The 20,723-nt window shown below is 37.3% G+C and overlaps 1 protein-coding gene and 2 pseudogenes across 1 annotated transcript; all 3 read left to right on the top strand.

Annotated features, from left to right (window-relative positions):
- The first annotated feature begins 10,922 nt into the window (after positions 1 to 10,922).
- LOC149178645 (uncharacterized) lies at positions 10,923 to 11,608 on the top strand (annotated as a pseudogene).
- Positions 11,609 to 17,885: 6,277 nt separating this feature from the next.
- Positions 17,886 to 18,694, top strand: LOC149178644 (uncharacterized; annotated as a pseudogene).
- A 1,129-nt stretch (positions 18,695 to 19,823) lies between these two features.
- Positions 19,824 to 20,556, top strand: LOC149178643 (uncharacterized). Its single transcript, XM_089422181.1, has 2 exons — positions 19,824 to 20,121; positions 20,237 to 20,556. Exons 1-2 carry the CDS (start codon positions 19,920 to 19,922, stop codon positions 20,554 to 20,556), a joined length of 522 nt encoding a protein of 173 aa, XP_089278307.1. The 5' UTR covers positions 19,824 to 19,919.
- The last annotated feature ends 167 nt before the right edge of the window (positions 20,557 to 20,723 follow it).

Genomic DNA, 20,723 nt, shown 5'->3' with positions numbered 1-20,723 from the left:
TCTGAATGGTATATATTCAGGACTACTCTCCTCAACAATAATGTAATTCTTGGATTTGAGGAATTAACGGCGAGATGCATTCAAGAAGAAGTAAGGATGTAAGAACAAGAAATTCCCACACTTAAAGGTCATCCCGCTGCCTTTTATTCTCATGCTAAAAGAAGAAACAATACTGAGGCTAAATTCAAAGGAAAGGTTGGACCGAAGGGTGGAAGAAAAGGACAATGTTACAACTACAATAAACTAGGTCATTATGCAAGGGAGTGTCCTGATAAAAGGGACTCACACTGGGATGATGATCAAAATCCCTCTCAAGGCAATCAAAGGAATGGCAGGTCAAATGGCTGAGGCAAAAGAAGTGATGGAAATCAAGGAAGAGGACAACCATTCAAGAAGGCAAGAAATTCCAGGTATGAATCTAACACCGTTAACAATAAGCAAGATGAATATTATCCACTAGCTGCTCTATCTACCTCTGCTCCTCCAGACTCGTTGGGAAATTGGCTTATTGATAGTGGTACCTCAAGGCACTTCACTGGTTACAAAGAAGCTCTCCATAATCTAATAGAGAAAGAAACCAACCTAGAAATTGTTCTTGGAGATAATTCGAAATATCCCATGAAAGGTGTAGGAAATGTCTCTCTTAAATTGAATCAGGGTAATACAATCCACCTACAAGATGTATTATATGTACCTGATCTTAGAAAGAACCTGGTGTCCATTTTGGACTATGGAAGACAAAGGCTACAAGGTGGCTTTCAACGATGGCAAGGTACGTGTATGGAAAAAGAATATTAAAGATACCTTCACTCTTGGGTTTCGAGTTGATTCATTATATCAGGTCAGAGGAAGTCCACTAGGTGTCATGTCTTGTGACACATCTCTTCAATCCGAACTATGGCATCAGAGGTTTGCTCACCTTCATTATAAAGCTCTACTCGATTTTAGACAAATGGTGATAGGGATGCTTGAATTTTGAGTAGAGCAAGAAGGTGTATGTCCAGGATGTGCTGAAGGAAAGCTCAAAAGGGGACCATTTCCCTCAAGCCAAAGCAAGACCTCCGATATATTGCAATTGGTTCACTCAAACATATCTGGTATGATGCATGTGAACTCCTTGGGAGGATATTCATATTACCTCACTTTTACAGATGATTATTCTCGCAAGACTTGGATATACTTCTTGAAAAAGAAGGATGAAGTGTTCTCCTGGTTTCGACACTTCAAAACCTTGATCGAGAATCAAACCGAAAAGAAGATCAAGATTTTAAGGACTGATAATAGGACTGAATATGAATCCAATGAGTTTCATAACTTTTGCAATGAGGCTGGCATTAAGAGGGAGACTACTACACCATATACTCCTGAGCAGAATGGTGTGGCAGAAAGGAAGAACTGTACAATTGTGGAAGTTGTCCATGCTATGCTCCATGATCAAAGATTTCTAAAGTTTTTATGGGATTCCATATCAAGCATTGGATTCCAAGACTCCCGAAGAGATGTTCACTGGTAAGAAACTAATGTATCTCATTTTAGAATTTTTGGAAGCCCTATATATTTTCATGTGCCAAAAGAGAAAAGGAATAAATTGGGTGCATCTGGAAAGAAAGAAATCTTTGTGGGTTATAGTGAAAATACTAAGGGCTATAGAATCTATGTAGCTAGTTAAAGGGAAGTCGAGATTAGTCATGATGTCACCTTTGACGAAGATATGGCCCTTAGCAAGGTGGATAATCTTCCTACTTTGAGGAGCTCTCAAGAAGCTGACACCAGGGAACTGAAGGAAAAAGAAGATGAGACAATGCCCGATGTGGAAGAACCCTTGGATCCTATTGATCCTCTTCCGCCTAAGCCTTCCTCTTCAAGGAAGAGGCCTTCATGGCTTAGGGGGACACTTGATGATGCTGAAGGACACACATCACCCCGAGGAACCTTCCGTGAAAGTAAGCAATCGAACAGGTATCAGGGATACCTGACCATCATGAGCACGATCATCCAAAATGAGCCTTCATCATTCACAGATTTCGTCAAGCATCAAGTATGGAAGGATGCTACGACCGAAGAATAAGAATCTATTATGAAGAATGATGTCTGGGATGTGATCCCCAGACCCCAGGACAAGGCAGTTGTCACTTCAAAATGGCCTTACAAGATAAAGCATGCAGCTGATGGAAGTACTAAAAAATATAAGGCTTGTTTTGTTGCTTGTGACTTATCCCATAAGGAAGGTATAGACTATGATGAGATATTTGCACCTGTTGCCCGATATGCCACCATCCACTCGATCATAGCCCTTGCTGCTTTGCAAGGATGGAACCTACATCAAATGGATGTTAGGACTGCATTATTACATGGTTCGATCAAAGAGGAGGTCTATGTGGAGCAACTCGAAGGATTTGAGATTTATGATCGAGAATCTCATGTGTGCAGGTTGAAGAAGGCCCTCTATGGGCTAAAGCAAGCACCTCGAGCATGGTATGAGAGAATCGATAGCTATTTGATGAAGCTGGGATTCACTAGAAGTGAAGCTAACCCTAACCTTTACTTTAAGGTTATAGATGACAAGCCTCTCATACTGGTGCTTTATGTTGACGACCTCTTTCTAACAGGTGAAAACCCTCTCATTCACAAATGTAAGAGGGAGCTGGTTTCTGAGTTCGAGATAAAAGACCTAGGACTCATGCACTATTTCCTAGGACTCAAAGTCTGGCAAAAACCAAGGGAGATTTTCCTATCTCAAGGAAAACATGTGGTGAAGATACTGGAAAGATTCGGCATGGTGGACTGCAAGGCTGTAACTACCCCGATGGAGCTTAACTTAAGAAAGTTAAGCGGTAGTACTGCCGGACCTGTTTTACGAAATGCTACCGAGTATCGACAGCGTGTTGGAGCATTAATGTTCTTGGTGAACTCCTGTCCAGGTATATGATTTGCAGTCAACACTTTGAGTCAACATATGGTTGAGCCTCGCCACTCACATTAGATTGATGTCAAGAATCTGCTGAGATATCTTCGTGGCACAATCACTCATGGATTGAGATACACTGCCGGAAATGTGAGACTATTTGGGTATACTGATGCTGATTGGGTAGGCAATGTGGAGGACCGAAAGAGCACCTCTGGGTGTTGTTTCTCTTTAGGATCTACCTTGATATCCTGGATGAGCAGGAAGCAGAAGTTGGTGGCTTTGAGCACCGCTGAGGCAGAATACATTGTTGCTAGCATGGCCTCCTGTGAGGCAGTCTGGTTGCGAAAGCTCTTCAATGAACTATTTGGATTTGCATTGGATACCACCGTGATTCTATGTGACAACCAGAGAGGGATCTGTTTATCATAAAATCTCGTATTTTATGATCCCTCCAAGCATATCGATATCAGGCACCACTATATTCGAGATATGGTGCAGCGAGGAGCAATAAGGCTCCAACATATCTGTATAGATGAACAGGTCACCGACATTCTAACAAATCCCCTAGGAAACGTCAAATTCCTAACTTTCTGAGAACGACTTGGTGTCATTCAGAGACCCTCTCATGAGGGTTAAGTATGATGTATTGAGCTATGGGAGCTCCAGGGGGGCGCAGGGTACTTCCTAGAGCGACATATGACCACAGGGTGACTCACTATCCCCTGTTGGTGCACTCTGTGTAGGGAAAAAGGTTCAACCTTCCCCTGTGACACCCCGTGGTGACTATGGAACAAGATGATTAGTTCTTCGTGGCATCCACTGGACAGGATGATTCGTTCTCCTGTCAAGGCATCCTACCCATGTAGTCTGGGACTCATGGGAAGTACCTCTCATCTGATCAATGAGTAGGGAAATGAGGATAGGGACCATAATAGTTTTATCGATGGACACATCATTGTATCTATTGTACTCTCTATGCTAGGATGACCTCCATTGATCTGGGATCAATGATACTAGTCTGGGACCAGTGAGAGTGGTACACACTCTGAGACTAACTTCAGGTCAGTGGAGGATGATATGATACATCCTCAATCACTTCTTCTTCTTCATAGTTCGAGCAGAGTAGAACAGAGCAGAGTAGAGCAGGGGTCAAGTTGTATAAGGCAGTGCATTTGATGGATGAATAGCAGCGACGGTCTGACGAATTGTAGATGGAATTCTCCCTAGTTGAGAGGGAGTGTTAAAATTGGCAATTAGGGCCAAACTCCATGTGGGTCACCTTATTCATGGCTGATAATATTTTTCCTAGATTCCTCTCATCAAGAGGTGTAGGATTGATCTAAAGAGCATCTGATTCTGATAAGTATTTATGGAGATATGAATTTATTTTGATTATGGACAAATTGTAAAAGTCGACCAACAACTTATGTAGGCTCAGAAGCCCAAAAGACACATCTATTCATCTTCAACATTTGCATATAAATGCAGGATGTCTCCTCCTCATTTGGTCACTTCACTTCTCATCATCTCTCTCTCTCCTGCATAGAAAAGAGTCTCTTTCTCTCTCCTGCGTAGAAAGACTCTCTCTCTCACATGTATGGAAAAAAGGACGCAGATTTCTAGGGTTACAAGCTGCAGAAAGGTACTTTGACCAATGTTGACCAGCGTGGACTCCTCCTTGACTGAAGATTTGGTGTGGCTGATCCTCCTTGGCAAGCCGCAATTTTTGGCACAGAAATTGAGGTGATCTGACCTCCGGTTTGACCAATATTGACTGCCCTAGTTTAGGGCTGCAAGTTGACTTCAGAGATCTGCAAATCAACTAAACGTTTGGGGCTATTCTAGGGCTGCTTCTTCAGGATATTAAAAGGCAAGTTGACTGGAAATTGACCAAGCATATTGGAGGTCAATTTCAACTCGTTTGACCAAATTTGACTTTGCTGATCTAGCGTTTGCTGCTGCTGTTATAAATCTGATTTTTATACTATTTCTCTCTGCTGAATTATTGAAGATAAAAGAAGATTTGATCAAAGGGTTTCCCCATATTGGGGTTTGTCCCTGGCTAGCCGCCACATCTTGTGTCTCTTGTCTTGGCTTATTTTTTGTTGATCATTTAAATGTTCTATCTGCACTTTACTTAATGTACATGTGATTGCTAATCTGTGGATCATAATAAGAAAAATAAGTAAACTACTCTAAGCATAAAACATACCATAATTTAACACACATGTTCCTCCAGGAGACCTATTAGGATGCGAACATAAGGGTCTTTATAACACAATCAATAATTCTCTTCATTTTCAATTGGGTCTTTCTTTAGCTTCTTTGGGGTTATAACTTCCTTGGTAGCTCAACACATGTATTCTTTACCCGCTTATGCATTCATATCACAAGACTTCACCACCCAAGCTGCATTATATACTCATCATCAATACATTATCGGGTTCATTATGATAGGAGCCTTTGCTCATGGAGCTATATTCCTCATTAGGGATTATAATCCAGACAGAATATGGATATTGTATTGGCGAGAATGTTGGAGCAGAAAGAAGTTATAATATCTCATCTTAGTTGGGTTAGTTTATTACTAGGTTTCCATACCTTGGGACTTTATGTCCATAATGATGTTATGCTTGCTTTCAGTACTCCAGGAAAACAAATCTTGATCGAGCCCATATTTTCTCAGTGGATACAATCTGTTCATGGTAAGACGTTATCTGGTTTTGATATACTCCTACCTTCAACAAGTGGTCTAGCATTCGATGCAGGTAAAAGCATATGGTTACCCAGTTGGTTAAATGCTATTAATGACAATAATAATTCATTGTTCTCAACAATCAGTCCTGGAGACTACAGCTTATCACCGACAGTCTTTTCAAGGTTCTAAACTCAATCCTGGCAACTAAACATGAGGGTTTCGCTCGTTGCAGGACTTAACCCAACACCTTACGGCATGAGATGATGACATCCACACACCACCTGTGTCTGTGTTCTTGAAGGCACTACTCTCTTTTGGGAGGGTTCACGTCATGTCAAGCCCTGGTAAGGTTCTTCGCTTTGCATCGAATTGAACGACATGCTCCACCGCTTGTGCAGGCCTCATCAATTCCTTTGAGTTTCATTCTTGCAAACATACTCCCCAGGTGGGATACTTAACACGCTAGCTACAGTACTACATGGTTCGATACGTACAACACTTAGTATCCATAGTTTATAGCTAGGACGACTGGGGTATCTAATCCCATTTTCTCTCCTAACTTTCGTCTCTCAGTGTCAGTGTCAACCCAGCAAAGTGTCTTCACCGTTGGTGTTCTTTCCGATCTCAACGCATTTCATCGCTCCACCAGAAATTCCCTTTGCCCCTACCGTACTCCAACTTGGTAGTTTCCACTGCCTGCCCAGGGTTGAGCCCTAGGATTTGACGGCAAACTTGAAAAGCCACCTACAGATGCTTTACGCCCAATCATTCTAGATAATGCTTGCATCCTCTGTCTTACCACGACTGTTGGCACAGAGTTAGCCGATGCGTATTCCTTAGATACAGTGCTTTTTTCTTCTCCGAGAAAAGAAGTTCATGACCCGTGGGCCTTCTGCCTTCACGCAGCATTTCTCCATCAGGATTTCTTCCATTGCAGAAAATTCCAGACTATTATCTCCCATAGGACTCTGGGTCGTGTCTCAATCCCAGTGTGGCTGATCATCCTCTCAGACCAGCTATTGATTGTCGCTTTGGTAAGACATTGCCTCACCAACTAACTAATCAGACATGAGCCCCTCCTTGGGCGGATTCCTCCTTTTGCTCCTTATCCTATGGGGTATTAGCAGCCATTTCGAACTGTTGTTCAAAAGACGGGGAGAGGAAAAAAGTAAAAAGAGAGAGAAGAAAAAAAGATGTTTAATATGCCTCCTACGTTATCCATAACATACAAAAGTATTAGCGTAATTTGATAAAGTCATGTGATGTATATGTCATTCCGAAGTGATCTATTAATCTGATAATAAGATTTTTAATGGTAGTTTTAACCATAACTTTATTATAAAAGGGAAAATGATCAAAGGGCAATCTAATTCATTCCTTCATAAGGAAAAATATCCATATTTTCATGAGAAAGATTAAGCAATGGGTTCAAGCCGATGATTCGAAGTCTTCCTCGATCTCTATATCTGCACTAACGAAAAAATCTTAAGATCAATAACATTAGATCCTAAGAGCTAGTAGTGGTTTCTTTGGTTGTTCAGGACAGGCAAACCCTTGTATGGCTTCCTCCATTTCTCGATTGAAACAAGTATGACCAACAGTTGTTCAAATGTATATATTAAGGATTTCTCCCATTCTACCTTTTCTTATTCGATAATGTTTATGGATTTTGTGGAAAGTACCCAAAGATTCGTATTTAAATTCAATAGGGGCTTCTTGGTTTACTGAGGTAATGATACGTAAATCCACTTCTCCTCACCGGAGCCATAAGGGGTTGTACAAGTCAATCTTTGTATAAACATAAAACCATAAAGTCTTACAAAAATAATCGCAATAAGGGTTTTTAGAAATAACATGTGACATATTACATAAAAAAATCATTAGGGGTTGAATAAAAAATATGTTAAAGACATTTCACATACAAAAGAAGCTTAAGTGCAATAGATATGACCTTTTTTTAAGCATATTACATAGAAACAAAGTTTAGGTGTGATAAATATAAGGTAAAAGTTTTTAAAGGTTTATATGAGACACAAATGACAAACTACTTTAAGTGTGACATCCTTATCACATGAAATAAAACCTTTCGTGTTACACGCTTATGACATGAATTAAATAATTGGTGCAATACAAAAATTCCCAAAATTTACGAACCTGTGACATATCACATAAAAAAACATTTTTGTTTTGATACATAAAATTGTTTAAGACACATCAAATATGTTAAGTAAACCATAACTAGTTGTGTTCTTTTTTATATTAGCTTCAAGGGAGTTATCACCAACAATATTTTCTTACGTTTCTCATTGATACTAGTTTTATTGGATTGTAAACCAAACCAAGAGATTTGATTTTTAGGGAATTATTAATTTGTTTATGCACTTATTTGAAACACACGGTATCTCTATACTACTCCATCATTGTCATGTTATTCAAGAACAAGCAATAGGAAAAAAAATGCAACTCCTTACTACGTAGTTTTAGAAAAGATAAGAGCCTTGGCCTTGCTAGATTTAATTTATTGGACAGATTACTTCAATTGCAATTCAACCTTGTGAAGTTTCACTACATGTTTTCTTCCTCCATTATTATGTTTATGTCAAAGAGAATTTGTTGCTTCATCCTTGTCATGACATTTTTTTAATATTTTGTTCCTTGTCAGTATCTCATGGGAGAAAATAATCCACTTATGCAACACATCACATGGACCAAAAGTTTTTACTTACATGGCATATTGGTCAAAATACCACTTTAGATGCAACATATCCTTAACATATATCGCACAAGTTTCTCCAATGTCCACATATTGCATCTCTTTAACCTTTTTATCTTGGCAACAACCCTTTCTATATCACACCATGGCAAGCGATATTTTTGTGTGATATATTTCACTTACCTAAATTTGATATGTTAGAACAATTTTTTTATAGCATTAAACCAATGTTTATTAAGGTGTAATACACTATAAAGAATGTTGCACTAAACTAAAGTCTATGTGGATGCAATACAAATAGTTTATAAAACATGTTACAATCAAATTTATTTTGGCGAAACATACAAAATTTCCAAACATATTACACCAAAGGCCTTTTTCAATATGATGAAAAAACTTCAAAAATTACCCCAATTTTTTTTAGAGTAAGATACACAAAAAATATAGTGTTTTTCTATAAAATTTGGTGAAATATATACATAAACAAGGATTTCACTACCCACATTGCATCTTCTCAAAATCTTTTCCATATAACAATATTGTATTTCAACTTTTAAAAACATTAAGTAATTATTATCATTTTCATTGTATTTTTAAATTATATAAAAACAATATATTATTATAAATTTCATTAATTTTATAATTATTTTGAATTTTATTTTTATTATATAATTATGTCAATAAGTCTATCTATTTCAATTCACAATGAACGTAAGCTTGTATAATTTGATTTATTTTTTTTTAATTAATGAGCGAATGTATTCAATGTTGCTTTGATTAACCCATCTAGGGTTGTGATTTCTAGGAGCGCTCTGCTCTTGAGAATTATAACTTAACAAAATAAAAGTTAAACCATGAAATTGGTTCAATCTGGGTGTTGTGGCAAAAGTGGTAGTTGAGATATTGTACCTTATAAAGAGGAAGTTGGACTTAGTTTTTAAAAATTATTTGGGTTTGTTTTTGAATTATTTAATATAATTATAATTTAAAATAAAATAAAAAAGGTAAACCATGAAATTGGTTCAATCTGCGTGTTGTGGCAAAAGTGGTGGTTGAGGTAATGCAGCTTATAAAGAGGAAGTCGGACTTAGTTTTTTAATTATTTTTTCAATTATTTAATACAGATAAATGTAATTATAATTTAATTCAAATTTCTTTTATATTTAAAATTTTAAATCATCTGTTATATTTTTTAATTATTTATGAATAAAATTAAATTTAAATAATACATTGACTCATTCTTCTCTGATATTATGAGAATGGTTTTTGATATTGTGAGAATGGTTTGTGAAATAGTGGTAACATATTTGATTATTTTGTCATGTCTGAATAGTTTTTAATCCCAAAAAAAAAGTTTTTAAAATTTATAGTTGAGTTAACAACACCTTTTATTTAAAAAATATTCTAAATTTTCAGTAAAATTAAAGTGATGTTTATAAATTTATATTAATTATATTTATTAATATGATTGTGTTAGTTATAATTATTAGATTAATATATAAAATTTATATTATATAATTATTATATTAATATATTTAAAAGAGAAATATATTGCTAACTTTATTTTTCCATGTAAATCAATTAATTTATATGGAATTTAGTTTCGCCCACAAAAAAATCTTATCAAAAAAGACTAAAAATAAAAGTTACATTAACGAAAGTTAAACTATCCTAAGAAGCCAGGAAACCAAATCTAAAATAGTTAGATCGACCGGCATCGATTACAAGTAATTGCACTACTCTACATGAAAATGTCATGTCACGTGTCTGGTGATTATGATATTCTCCAATAACTTGCAATTGACATTAATGCTTTTGTTAAATACACGTAATTGTGGGAGCCGCTGTGCACATGGCTGTGAGCCACTTTCCACAAATGGTCACAATGTCGTAACCAGATAGAAAGTATTAACAGGTGGTGCTAATCTCGTTGGAAATTAAAAAAAAAAGGGTGCCTGTCCCACTCAAAACTAGAAAGAGCGGAGTATGACGAGATGGTTAAACCGCGTAGCCGGAGCCGCGGAGAAATAGACGATAAGGAAGCAGAAGATCGGCTGCTTCGTCGTTTTTCTCAATTTCAATGAATGCAATCAACACTCAACTTGCCCTATAAATGAGGAGATCTCTTACCTGCACCGTTTTATCGAGACTTTTTTTGTAATGTCCCTAAATAACTCGGTGAAAACTAGACAGTAAATAGTAATTCTTGTAAATAGTATTCATGAAACTAATTATGGAGAACCGATTCTCGGTATGGTAAAACGGCAGTGAAATAATGTTCCTCCATTCTAACCCGAACATCGGAATATCTTTTCAATCATTCAGTTGGCATACGGGAGCGCTTCTCTGCAATCAAACTGAATGCTAAATTTTCTCCCCGTACGATGGAGAGGATTGAGCTGACGGTTAGGCTTCTGGAAAGATGGTTGAGGTAACCACCTTCCCGATCGGAACTGATTCTTGGAGGGAGAAACCGATACCTTTCCTGATTAATGAAGTCTCTTTTCTTGGTGGAGGGGGCTACATGTTCGGCACATGACCTGTTCATATGAATTCCAATCTCGTGTTAGGTGCTCTGCTACAATTTGGGCACATGACTTGTTCATATGAACTCCAACATTATGTTAGGTTCTGAGTTGGGAAGTATCGAGAACCAATCCTTGCCTGTATGTCGAGTAATAACATCGACAGCAAATTGCAGGGACCGTTAATCTCTCCTACAATTGAAAAACTGAGACCTGCTTCTGCTGCTCAGTGCCAATATTTGCAAAGTGAAGACGCAGAGGCCATGGAAACTGAGATGTCCGAGTCCGGATGGACAATGTATTTGGATCAGTATGTAGATAGTTGGAGCAATAAGTATAGAACCAGCGATGACGATATTGAGGAGAAGCAGAAGAAAAGTTCGATGTTTACGGAGGATGCAAAGAGATATCGAATTTATGACTGTCGTGCATCAAGCATTACAGGAAGGGAGGAGGAGTCTTCGCTGGTTTCCGATGCTTCGTCTGGTCCCCAGAAGCTTCCTCTTCCTGTGCAAGATATTGAGTATGAGAAAGGGCGGCGAACGACTGGTTCATATTCGTTAGTTGCTATAAGAAAACCTGATGTTCATGTCAATAAAGATCAGGATTTGGAATGCATTGCATCTTGCTCGTTGGCGGATGTGGCTCCAAGGAAGAATGAAATGAGAACGCTGAAAAAAGATGAGCATGATGATCTATTACTTCAGGACACAGCCACCTCTCCTATGCACAGCCTAGAGACAGACGTATGTATTCTCTTCTGAGGGCATCAGCTCCAGAAGAGATCAGTTGCAGAAGATATCCAGAAGAGGTCAGTTGCAGAAGATATTGTTTACTGCTTTTAAGAGAGCCTAGTGCACGGCTGTAGCGGTTATCATTCTTTCTGTGATAGATAAAGAGATCTTGCATCGAGGAATAAATGGTTGTGATCGAAGATGGGATCTTAGTTATAAGGTTGATCTATAGAGGCGGAAACACATATTTAAATTTCACGGTTAGGTTCTTGGTAAAGCTCAATTTATTTGGTTGTCTTTCTTGACTACTAATAACTAGGTACGCCGAAGCCTTTTACTTTGCATATTTCAATATTATACAGGCACCATGATCTGTTATGTGAATGTGTATAAGGAGAACTCAAGCTATTTTCTTAGTAAAGAAAATATATCTCTACATATAGATCAAGATTGTTATTATGACATGCTTGCTCATGCACATGAGTAGATATTAAAAGATCTCTTTAGAGGTTGATTATTGTTTGAATAATGTAGTAACTAATCTTGTTGCCAAGATTGTTGATGACTACATTGACAGGAAACGATGGCAGATGGTGCCAAGGAAAGTGATGTTTAACATTATGGCAGAAAAAGGATTATTCGTCCATGCAGATGAAGTCAAGCTGCAGTATTGTCCATTGCTAGAACAATTATGCCACAAGGATTATTGTATGTGGCGGTATGTAAATAAAAGATTACATGAAAACTGTATTAGCTTATAGCTAGTTATGTGATAGCTTAATGATAGTTCATTGTAATGATTTTAATAACAATGGTTAAGGGATGGAATCTCTTATAAGCCATTGAGTGAGGGGTGAAAACCCTCACGAGCGTTTAATAATAAGATTAAACGTTTGCTGGTTTTCACCCTACGGGGTTTCCAGGGTATATCCGTGTTTTATGGTGTGATTGATGTGATTGCCTTATGTGTCCATTGATTCTTTATTTGATGTGACAACCATAATGTCTTAGTACATGAGTATCTAACATGGTTAAGGATATCAAGAAACGGATGCATGGATTCATGAGACAGTTTATGTTATTACGATGATGGGTAAAGGTTATGCAATGGTTAATGATGATTTGTGGAGTTGTGAATTGATTAATTACTTGTGGTAATTGCATAAAAAAAATTCTAACTCCCTACTTTTACATGCGAGGTTACTGGGGTATGTGACAAGTGGTATCAGAGCTAAAGGTTGCAGCACTGGCGCCTTTGGGAATTGGTAAGCGGAAAGGATATTGAGGTACGCCATCAGTAGGCATTAACTCAGGTATGAGTTTAATCATTCACATATTGATTTACATAGTACACTATTTTTGGCATGATAGGTGTGATTCATGTTTATAACTGCTTAAGTAGTAAGTAATAAGTTGTTGCATAGCTACGTTCATAACGTTAGATTCCTGATGAGGATAAAAGACAATGAAACTTTTGTCACACCTAGAACAATACTGAACACTCATTGAGGAAAGAGACAATCAACTACCAACTTTTACTTTGCACATATGGCAATAACAATAATGCATTTATTGAACTAGATTGAAATTACAATGAACGAAACTTAATGAGCTAATGCATGAATATAAATTAGGGGAACATCCTTGAATAGGATGAAAAAATTGTTTTAAAAAGGCCATTAGAAGAACCCCTTAGATAATGAAAACATGCATTGAGTCAAGCAGCGAGACTTGGTTGTCATAACTAACTTTTGATTCAGTCTTGTCATGAATGCATGAAGATGATCGGTAGTTGAGATTGGTTAGCGTTGTATGACTAACCCATAGAACTTATATGCATTAATTCAATTGGATTTAAGATTATTACAATTCGTAAACAAGTGAAGGTTGATTGATGTCACATGCATGGAATGTGTGTATGAAGATTTTTACTCTCTCTCTGCTATAGTCCAGTTGTTCATGAGAAGAGTTCTTAATTTTATTCACCATGAGAATGCATGATGAATGGTATATGCTTATGTCTTAATAGACTTAATGATGATTACCCTCTAATTAAGTGAGATCCATTAGCATGGTATGTGTTTATCATTACTTGTTGAGAGATAAAAACTATTAGGCCTCGATTTAATGATGGTTGAATTTATCTCTACTATGGGAATGATAGATTTCTTATGCATGTTGCATTCCAGTGTGAACTTGATTGGAGAGGCATGTTCAGTGGGTAACATTTCTAGGACCCATTCCTGGTATAATTACATGTGATAATTACTCATAAATAGACTACTTGTGCTAATGTAGTTGTTAGTAAACTCTAACTACCTTCCCCAACCATAGATGCTTCCAAAGGAAAAGGAAGCAAGGAGAAGGAAGAAGACCGTGTTGTAGGGACAGACGGAGATGGGAAAAAGAAATCGCTAAGTCTGGTGATGACCAGATAAAACAAGCTTTGAGTGTTAGAATCTTGCAGAAGACTCTAAGTCTGGGAATGACTAGATGGCACTCGATGTGCATGTGAGTATTCCCTTGACCATGCTTAAGAAGTTGAAAAATGATAACTATAGTGTGTTGATGTTAATGATTTTCGTAATGTCTCCTTGAACTCATTATTCTGAAATGGTCACATAGTAGTGTTATGATAGTTGTTGCATCTAGCATCAAGTGGTAACTCTGGTGCATGTGTGACACTTAGGAGATCATGCTCCTAATTGCATAAGTAGAGCAATTGCTTCCGGTAAGGGTGGTTTAATTTGTTAAGTTATGCATGTTGAACCAAGGAAAAGATAAGTAACTCTATTCTTTATAGAGAATAATCAGCTGTGTTTTATTAAACAAATTGGAAATATCATGGGTTTGATTTCTACAGTAAAGATTGATTATTTTATATACTTTCTTAATAAAGAAAATAGGTGGTTCCTCCTAGAAAGACTACATGTGAGTCTTGTGTGAGAAATGTTTGTCTCTTGTCATTTTTCTTGAAATAAAATCCTTGCTAAATATAGCCAAAGTATATTCTTGAGAAAAGAAGATGAGGCATATAAACGTCCTGAGGACATCGCATAAAAGGTGGCCAAGTTTTCTTGAATCGAAATATGTATTTTTACTTGATAAAAGTTTCTTGGAAAATATATCTATATATATACTAATTGCATTATGAATCTAGTTAGTCTCTAAGATCTAGTGAAATGATTATGCATTGCATGCATGACAAAGATAGCTAAAGATGTGCTACTAAGCACATAGATATTCATTTCTAATTTTTTTGAAGAAAGAGTATATTATATATATATACATAAATATAGTTTCATTCTAGAAGAGTGTGCATACTTCATGTATGAAGATGAAGGATTCTATGAGAGTTTTCTTGAAAATGGAAAAATAGAGGTTCTTCCCTTTAAAAGACACATTAGAATAGTGTTCATACAAGAAACAAAATCCTTACTTGTTTCATGAAAAGAACTATGTGCATTGAAGTAAAGTAATTGTGTTAGGCAAAGACATGTTGCATAATGGTAGCTATTGTGACTTTGGAATTATGACTCTGTGTGTACATAGAGGAAGTGATCGTGTTAACTCTCTTGAGTACAATAATCTTTTGAAGAGATTGTCTTGCTAGATGAGTTGTGTTGATTTCTTGACTTTGGATGGATAAGTAAATCTTTTTCTGTATCTTGATTTTTATGCATAAAGATGGATATCTTTAATAATTCCCTGAAAGGGAAGATAGAAGAATGAGATTAAAATAACTTCCTTTAAGAAAGAGGTATGTAGTTTGTTGTATGAAATGATGGTAGTATTCTAGTGAAGGGAATATGTGTTGCATACATTAAAGAAGGGCTTATATGATAAGCAATGGTATGCACAAATATTAGTCATTGTGACATAGAGTTATGTTCTTGTATGTTAGAGAGATTATGTTTAATTATATTAATGATGCATGGCCAAAGCTAGCCATAGTAAACGTAAGATAATACTCCATTAATGACGATTTGGATTAAGACAACAGACTATGGCAAAATTGGAAATGTTTAGATTATTAACTCAACTATTGTTGACATTTATACATTGATGAATATTTGCATATGCTTTTATACATGACAAAATTGTATGCATGAACATTCTTGGAAATGGAATACGTGTTAACTGATGCATATTTATAACTAACGTTGCTGATGGAATTAAGTAGTGGTAGCTTAACGGCAACAAGAAAACTCATCACGTAAATTGCTGCAATGTGAATTGCAATCATAAATGAGAAAGAATGATGTTATATGATATGCATGAATTATGTTATTTGGGAATTTTCATGCATACAACATGTAGGATAGATATGTTTCCCATCAATCTAGATGTTGTGGACCCATGATGATGGATAAGTGTAAATGCATGGTGTACATGCATGTTTATTTTGTTAATGATAATGTTCATATGGTTCATTACGTAAATTACTTTGAGAAAGAGTAATAAAAGAGAAATTTAACATGCCAGACAGTTGCATATAGTTGGGTTGATGGCAATTACCTGCCCGGAGGGGTTGATGGTATTTGTCTGCCCAGATATGCCTTGGGTTGATGGCAGTTACCTGCCCGGAGGGGTTGATGGTACTTGTCTGCCCGGATTTCCTCTCCCTAGAGATCAATGATCTCAGTAAGGGAAAAGAGTTTGCCAAGATGGTGAAGAGGGTAAAAAGCCTGAGGCAACTCTGTTGATTTGGAGCCTGTTGGAGGAGGCCCAAAATTCCTCATAGACGGGATGCTGTCAGAGGAATAGGCAGGACGCTGCCAAGAGGAATCCTATATGGGACCCTATGTGGTCATTGGAATTCTTGCGCTGGTTGGCCAGTGGAATTCCATGTTAGACCTAGTAAGGTCTCTATCAAAGAAATTGTCTGGATGTGAAAATGACTCGGTCTGGTTGTGGAAACCAGTTCCCATGAGTTGGGAATTCTTTAGCCTATTATGGTGCTCATAGCTAAAGAAATGAATGAATCAGCTATATGATATGTTGAAAATAAATTTTATATATAGTGGGTGAAATGTGTTATGCACTCTTAACAAGAAATGAGTTTAATATTCAATAAGAAGTTATTGGAAATTTTAATTCCTGTATCATTTTATTAATCATGTGAAAGTCTCAGTAGGGGCTAAGACCATTTCCAAATGATGCAGTGATTGACAGTTTTGATGATTAGAGAGCTGGGTGCTCTTTTGGTACATCTAGAAGCACTTGCGAATGACTTTAGTGAGAATTCGTTCAGTGTGCACGTGAGCAGTGATTCATCATTTGATGATTAGTGTTGGTGCTCTTTAAGTACTTGTAAAAGTACTGTGATTTAGAAATCATCTAGCATTGCACAATTGATTGATAGTCAAACGTATTTCATTTGACTCAAAATATAGTGACTAATGTGATTGAATTTATTAGTCATATATTACAGGAATTACTTACCGTGGAGGAATGAAGAGTTTTCCAACCACTATTAAAATGCCTACATGAAAGAATTCATGATTTTCAAGAATATATGGTAAGTAATGGTAAGATGACACAGAGAATTGGTTATTATGAATGAATAAGGGCCAAGTGGTGGCGATTAGAAGTTGCATATTTTTGCAATTACGAATGCTTATGACTATCGATGCTTATAACTAATGGTATTTCTTATGACTATATCATTACTATTTTGTTTGTTGTCATTTCTTGGAATGACAACTTTGATTTTAAAGAGGAAGGATCACATTTTGTGTGGATTAGATGATTATACAATGAGTAAAATCTCAAGTTCTCAATGAAAGATGAACACCGAGGACGGTGTTCCTGTTAAGGGGGGGAGTATGTAATGTCCCTAAATAACTCGGTGAAAACTAGACAGTAAGTAGTAATTCTTGTAAAAAGATTACGAATTAGTTTAAAAACTAATTCCTGGTATTCATGAAACTAATTATGGAGAACCGATTCTCGGTATGGTAAAACGGCAGTGAAATAATGTTCCTCCATTCTAACCCGAACATCGGAATATCTTTTCAATCATTCAGTTGGCATACGCGAGCGCTTCTCTGCAATCAAACTGAATGCTAAATTTTCTCCCCGTACGATGGAGAGGATTGAGCTGACGGTTAGGCTTCTGGAAAGATGGTTGAGGTAACCACCTTCCCGATCGGAACTGATTCTTGGAGGGAGAAACCGATACCTTTCCTGATTAATGAAGTCTCTTTTCTTGGTGGAGGGGGCTACATGTTCGGCACATGAGCTATTCATATGAATTCCAATCTCGTGTTAGGTGCTCTGCTACAATTTGGGCACATGACTTGTTCATATGAACTCCAACATTATGTTAGGTTCTGAGTTGGGAAGTATCGAGAACCAATCCTTGCCTGTATGTCGAGTAATAACATCGACAGCAAATTGCAGGGACCGTTAATCTCTCCTACAATTGAAAAACTGAGACCTGCTTCTGCTGCTCAGTGCCAATATTTGCAAAGTGAAGACGCAGAGGCCATGGAAACTGAGATGTCCGAGTCCGGATGGACAATGTATTTGGATCAGTATGTAGATAGTTGGAGCAATAAGTATAGAACCAGCGATGACGATATTGAGGAGAAGCAGAAGAAAAGTTTGATATTTACGGAGGATGCAAAGAGATATCGAATTTATGACTGTCGTGCATCAAGCATTACAGGAAGGGAGGAGGAGACTTCGCTGGTTTCCAATGCTTCGTCTGGTCCCCAGAAGCTTCCTCTTCCTGTGCAAGATATTGAGTATGAGAAAAGGCGGCGAACGACTGGTTCATATTCGTTAGTTGCTATAAGAAAACCTGATGTTCATGTCAATAAAGATCAAGATTTGGAATGCATTGCATCTTGCTCGTTGGCGGATGTGGATCCAAGGAAGAATGAAATGAGAACGCTGAAAAAAGATGAGCATGATGATCTATTACTTCAGGACACAGCCACCTCTCCTATGCACAGCCTAGAGACGGACGTATGTATTCTCCTCCGTTCCAGAAGAGAGACGTATGTATTCTCTTCTGAGGGCATCAGCTCCAGAAGAGATCAGTTGCAGAAGATATCCAGAAGAGGTCAGTTGCAGAAGATATTGTTTACTGCTTTTAAGAGAGCCTAGTGCGCGGCTGTAGCGGTTATCATTCTTTCTGTGATAGATAAAGAGATCTTGCATCGAGGAATAAATGGTTGTGATCGAAGATGGGATCTTAGTTATAAGGTTGATCTATAGAGGCGGAAACACATATTTAAATTTCACGGTTAGGTTCTTGGTAAAGCTCAATTTATTTGGTTGTCTTTCTTGACTACTAATAACTAGGTACGCCGAAGCCTTTTACTTTGCATATTTCAATATTATACACGCACCATGATCTGTTATGTGAATGTGTATAAGGAGAACTCAAGCTATTTTCTTAGTAAAGAAAATATATCTCTACATATAGATCAAGATTGTTATTATGACATGCTTGCTCATGCACATGAGTAGATATTAAAAGATCTCTTTAGAGGTTGATTATTGTTTGAATAATGTAGTAACTAATCTTGTTGCCAAGATTGTTGATGACTGCATTGACAGGAAACGATGGCAGATGGTGCCAAGGAAAGTGATGTTTAACATTATGGCAGAAAAAGGATTATTCGTCCATGCAGATGAAGTCAAGCTGCAGTATTGTCCATTGCTAGAACAATTATGCCACAAGGATTATTGTATGTGGCGGTATGTAAATAAAAGATTACATGAAAACTGTATTAGCTTATAGCTAGTTATGTGATAGCTTAATGATAATTCATTGTAATGATTTTAATAACAATGGTTAAGGGATGGAATCCCTTATAAGCCATTGAGTGAGGGGTGAAAACCCTCACGAGCGTTTAATAATAAGATTAAACGTTTGCTGGTTTTCACCCTACGGGGTTTCTAGGGTATATCCGTGTTTTATGGTGTGATTGATGTGATTGCCTTATGTGTCCATTGATTCTTTATTTGATGTGACAACCATAATGTCTTAGTACATGAGTATCTAACATGGTTAAGGATATCAAGAAACGGATGCATGGATTCATGAGACAGTTTATGTTATTACGATGATGGGTAAAGGTTATGCAATGGTTAATGATGATTTGTGGAGTTGTGAATTGATTAATTACTTGTGGTAATTGCATAAAAAAAATTCTAACTCCCTACTTTTACATGCGAGGTTACTGGGGTATGTTACAGTTTTTTTCTTGCAAGAGATTGCCAACGGAAAAACATCATAAAACTATACGCTTCTTTCTTTCTGTTGGTCGTTAACGAAGAACTGCAATCTTAGAATACTGTGAGACTAGAGATTTGTAGGTCAGTGATGGATCTGAAAGTTGGAATAGCAATCCCCAAAGATTTTGCGGGGCACGTGTGCCATATCTCCCGAGCCTTCTCACCGCCAATGTCGCAGAAACAGAACAGGGGAGCTCCCACTCTTTCTGCTCCAAGGAAGAAGAGAGGAGTTAACCAGAGGCAGCTCGTTATAAAAGCTGCAAGCTCTGGCGAATATCAATTTGGTTCAGGTACTATTTGTATTCTTTATCACTGGACTTATGGTTATATCTATGTAGTGGACTGCTATGCCCATGAGTGGCCTTTCAAAAAGTTACATTAAGTGCCGAATTATTTTGAATGCAGGTGGCCGGAACATAGTGGACGCCAATATGATACTTCTGAGAAAGCGAATGTTCGACCTCAAAATGCAGGAGACAAATTACAGGACTCCGGAAGAGTACATGGAATGGGAGAAAGAATTATATCCCGCGTATCATGCGCAGGTATTCAGGGCAATTGCATTATTGCAGTACACTTTGATCAACACTCGCCCTGTTGTTTCAATCACACTTTTGAGTTTGATATCTGCCAGCGTTCCCTTATCGATTATTATTGTATCAGCAAGTCCTGTAAGCCGCGTGGGTCAAATTACGATGGCGTTACTCAACAGCCTGCACAGTTAATGATGTGCAAATGACGTAACAGGAAATTATAATCCATGAATGCAGAAAGAAAAATATGTCATCTTCAGTTCAGTCATCCATACTCAATAGTTAGAAAGAGCTATTTTGATATATTGCAGAAGAACGTTGAGGACTGACGAATAATTTCATCGGGCAAATAAGAAAGC

Source organism: Pinus tabuliformis, chromosome 4_1 (assembly GCF_031772625.1).
Source record: "Pinus tabuliformis cultivar Carrire ecotype Pingquan chromosome 4_1, CPIR1, whole genome shotgun sequence".
Taxonomy (NCBI): domain Eukaryota; kingdom Viridiplantae; phylum Streptophyta; class Pinopsida; order Pinales; family Pinaceae; genus Pinus; species Pinus tabuliformis.
Note: the sequence above shows the minus strand (reverse complement) of the source record. Positions and strands in the feature narration are given on the sequence as shown.